A 3,485-nucleotide genomic window follows, 5' to 3' on the forward strand; every position below is an offset into this window, starting at 1 on the left:
CCAGCCGGCGGCTCCAGGAGAGGGACCCGACCCGCGGCTCCCGGGGGATTGCAAGTGGCCCGTAAGTCGTCAGCGTGTCCTTCCAGCTGTCCCACGTCTTAGAGCTTTTCTGGGACCATCCTGCGTCTCCCATCAGCCGTGTTCAACAGCGGTGGTGAGCGCTGCACCCGACGTCCCACTACGATGCTTGCCCGGGGCACCGGGAGCCTCTCCAACTGCCGGGCGTGCTGCCCATGTGAAAGGCCATTGCTGGAGGTGACCACAGGCCTTCCTCGCTGTGGCCAACCATCTTCTCCGGGTGAGACAGGTCCTGTCCTTCAGCTCCAGCCATGTACACCACCAGCGGGACATCACCTCCTCCGTGGTCCTCACCTCACCGGGAACCGACGTCCCTCCATTCCTCGTGGTTTGGCGGAGACAGAGGAGCTCCGAAGGCGGGTTGGACATGGAGACCCCACGTCCATCTTCCAGCTCCACTTCTCCCCTAGCCTGTGCTATCACCCCCCCACTTGCAGTGGCATTGCCATGCGGGGATGGCTTAGGTGTCTCCCAAGATCCCCCTTGTGCTCCACTTTCTCTGGACAAGAGAGAAGGCTGCAACCTTGCCAGGGTTGAGGGACGACACGAGGGCAGGTCTGCCTCAAAATCCTCACGCTGTCTGGGAGGAGTTGTGTTTGCCCACGTTTTAGGGCACTTGGTGCTCGGCAAACACTTTTGTAGCTGCCGGCGTTGCCCTTCCCAGAAAAGCAAGAAATCTGGACGCACGAGGGAAGTCGCCCGGGGGAGCACGGCAGCACTGCGGAGCGGGGTCGGTGCCGAGCCCACGGGAGGTGCAATGAGATCCTCGGGTCTCTGCGGCCGCAGACGCAGCGTTTGGGCAAGCCTTGCCCTGACCCGCCATCCTCCTGGGGAGCCTGTCCCCTGCCGTGGCTCAGAAGGAGGAAAATGCCACCGCGCACGCGTCCCCAAGTGTCCCCGCGTTGTCCCCAGGATGCCCCCATGTCTCTGCCTCCCCTCCCACCATGTCTCTGCCTCCCCTGACACCACCAGGACTGTCCTTGCCCTTGCTCAGACCCACTCGGCACCCTTTCAGATGTGGGGCGGCCCTGGATCCGGCCCCCAGCTGCCCCCTCCAGAGCCCCTGGCCCCCCGGCTGGCCACTCGGCCACAGGTGGCTGGAGACCCCGTCCCTGCTGCCCGGGCTCGGGGAGGACAAGCCGAAGCCAACGTGGTCTCGACAGCCGGGAGAAACGGCCTGATCAGGCGAGAGGAGATGGGAATCTCCAGTGTAACCCAATCCTGGACACAGGTTTGGGCTCCCGGGGGCGGTTGCTTTCCAGAGGCGCCGAGACCTGCAGCTCCGCTGCTCCTCGGGGACAGTCCCCAGCCTCAGCCCCACTTGGGGCAGCTCTGGGGCAGAAACCCTGAGGGGCAGGAGCAAGGCGTGGGGCGCTTTGGGGCACAGAGCAGCACCAGCAGCGGTGGGACGCCCCTGGGGAGACCTTGGAAGAGAACCCTGAGCCTGGTGACTGCGTTGTACGTGGGCTGACGTCTCTCTCCCTCCCTTCTGGGTGCACAGCAGTGGGGCTCAGTGTCCGCCCCGCTGTTGCATGCCTGGGCTGTGCGTTGGGCAGGTTCACAACCCACAGCTGGTGCACAGAAATCCGGCACCAGCTTTTGCCGGTCTTGCTGTCGACGTAAGGAAAAAACTGTTTAGCCTGAGGGTGGTGAGACACAGGAGGAGGTTGCCCAGAGAAGCTGTGGATGCCCTGTGGTTGGAGGGGGCTCTGAGCTACCTGATCTAGCGGCAGATGTCCCTGCACTCAACAGGGGATTGGACTAGATGGTCTCTGAAGGTCCCTTCCAACCCCAACCATCCCAGGACTTTGTGATTCTTCGGCCCTTCAAATTCCCCATCGCTGCACTGGGAAGTCCCCTCCCAGCAGAGCCAGGGTCCCCCTGCCCCACGCCGGGGCACTCCCCGAGGGCTCCAGCCAGGGGAAAGCACCACACCAACAGCGGCTTCACAGGGCTCGTTTTATTAGCAAAGATGGGGGAAAACGCCCCCGGAGTCCAGGTACCAGCTGGAAAAGGGCTCGGCAGTCGCAGGGGACCGTCGGAGGTCGGGGCCACCGTGCAACGCCACCGCCTTCGTGCCACTCTTTGAAAATAAAGAGCAGGGCACGAGCCGTGTGGCTCTTCTGACGGACCTCCCATAGGAACAACCAGATGCTTCTTCCTATGAGGATAAGGCACCATCTGGTCCTCGGGTGGTCCCAGCCGTCGCCGGCGTGCGGTGCCAGCGCTGGGAGATCAGCTGCCGCGGTGCGGGGAGGGCGAGCGGGGCTGGGGAAGAGCCCGCGATGGTCAGCGATGGGGACGTCTTCTCCGTCGTGCCACCGGCGCCCATCCTGCAACGGCAGCTGTCCTTAACCCTGAAGGCCATCCCAGGGAGAGAGCTGGCCCACCAGCCCGGGTCCGTAGACCCTGACCCCCTGGAGTCTCTGCACAGAGGGATGGGATGAGTGCCCTCCTTCAGCCTGGAGATGGAGATCTGCAGCATTTGAGGGGACAGCCCCCATTTCAAGGCACTTCCCAGTAGCTCCCCACCCCTGCAGCGTGGGGGACCCCCTGGGGACATCGGCCACCCCTCGCCCCAGTGCCCCTGGGCTCCGTGTCCCCCCCCAGCTCTTACCTGGCGGCCGGGGCAGGGTCACCAGCTGGGCTGCCCCTCGCTGGGGCTGATCTGCTCCAGGATCTGGCTGTACCTCCGGGTGAGGGCGTTGGTGTCCCTGGTGAGGTGGGTGAGGACCTGCTGCAAGCCGGCCAGGTGGTGGGACAGGCGCTCCTCCAGCTGGGCATCCATGGTGTCATTGTCATCCGAGGATGTGTCGGCATCAGCACCGGTCTGACTCTGGTCGTTGACAGAGGCCAGGCCTTTCTCTACCATGGGCTTGATGGCCTTGAGGAGCTGGTAGCGCTCGTAGAGGTCTGCGTGGCCGCCCGCGGCCGGGGCCGCCCCCTCCTGCTGCGGGAAGACCCCTCGGAGCAGGCTGGGGAACATCACCTCCTGCTCCATCTTCTGGGTGGCTGAGAAGTACTGCTCCATGGCCCCGCTCCCGCGGCTCCGACAGCGCTGGTCTGGGCTCTTCTCGGGGTGCCGCCTGCTCCCCGTCCCCGCCGAGGGCTTTTTATGCGGGGCCGGGGCACGTCCCTCCTCTGCTGTCCTCTCCTGCCAGCCCCGGGCCCGGCTGGATGGCCGCGGGGCCGGGCTTGGCTCCAGCCCAGCTGGGGCTCGGCCACGCCGTGTCCCTGGCTCCGTGCAATCTGTCCTGGCCCAGCCTCCCCGTGGCCTTCGCCCGAGCTGGCTGGGGTCACACTGCGTCCCCACGCCGGGAGCAGGCCGGCGAGGAGGGGAGGTGCCCGGGGCCTCTTCTGTCCCGTCCTGTCCCGTCCCCACCATTCCCACCGCTCCCAGGGCCGCG

The 3,485-nt window shown here is 65.6% G+C and overlaps 1 protein-coding gene across 1 annotated transcript; it reads right to left on the reverse strand.

Moving 5' to 3' along the window:
* Positions 1 to 2,116: 2,116 nt before the first annotated feature.
* Positions 2,117 to 3,160, reverse strand: THRSP (thyroid hormone responsive). The gene is made up of 2 exons (XM_009319897.1): positions 2,696 to 3,160; positions 2,117 to 2,411 (listed from the first exon to the last, which is right to left on the reverse strand). The coding sequence occupies exon 1, from the start codon at positions 3,107 to 3,109 to the stop codon at positions 2,714 to 2,716; it is 396 nt and encodes a 131-aa protein (XP_009318172.1). The 5' UTR covers positions 3,110 to 3,160; the 3' UTR covers positions 2,117 to 2,411; positions 2,696 to 2,713.
* Between the last annotated feature and the right edge of the window lie 325 nt (positions 3,161 to 3,485).

This window comes from Pygoscelis adeliae, unplaced genomic scaffold (genome assembly GCF_000699105.1).
Source record: "Pygoscelis adeliae isolate BGI_AS28 unplaced genomic scaffold, ASM69910v1 Scaffold313, whole genome shotgun sequence".
In the NCBI taxonomy this organism is placed as follows: domain Eukaryota; kingdom Metazoa; phylum Chordata; class Aves; order Sphenisciformes; family Spheniscidae; genus Pygoscelis; species Pygoscelis adeliae.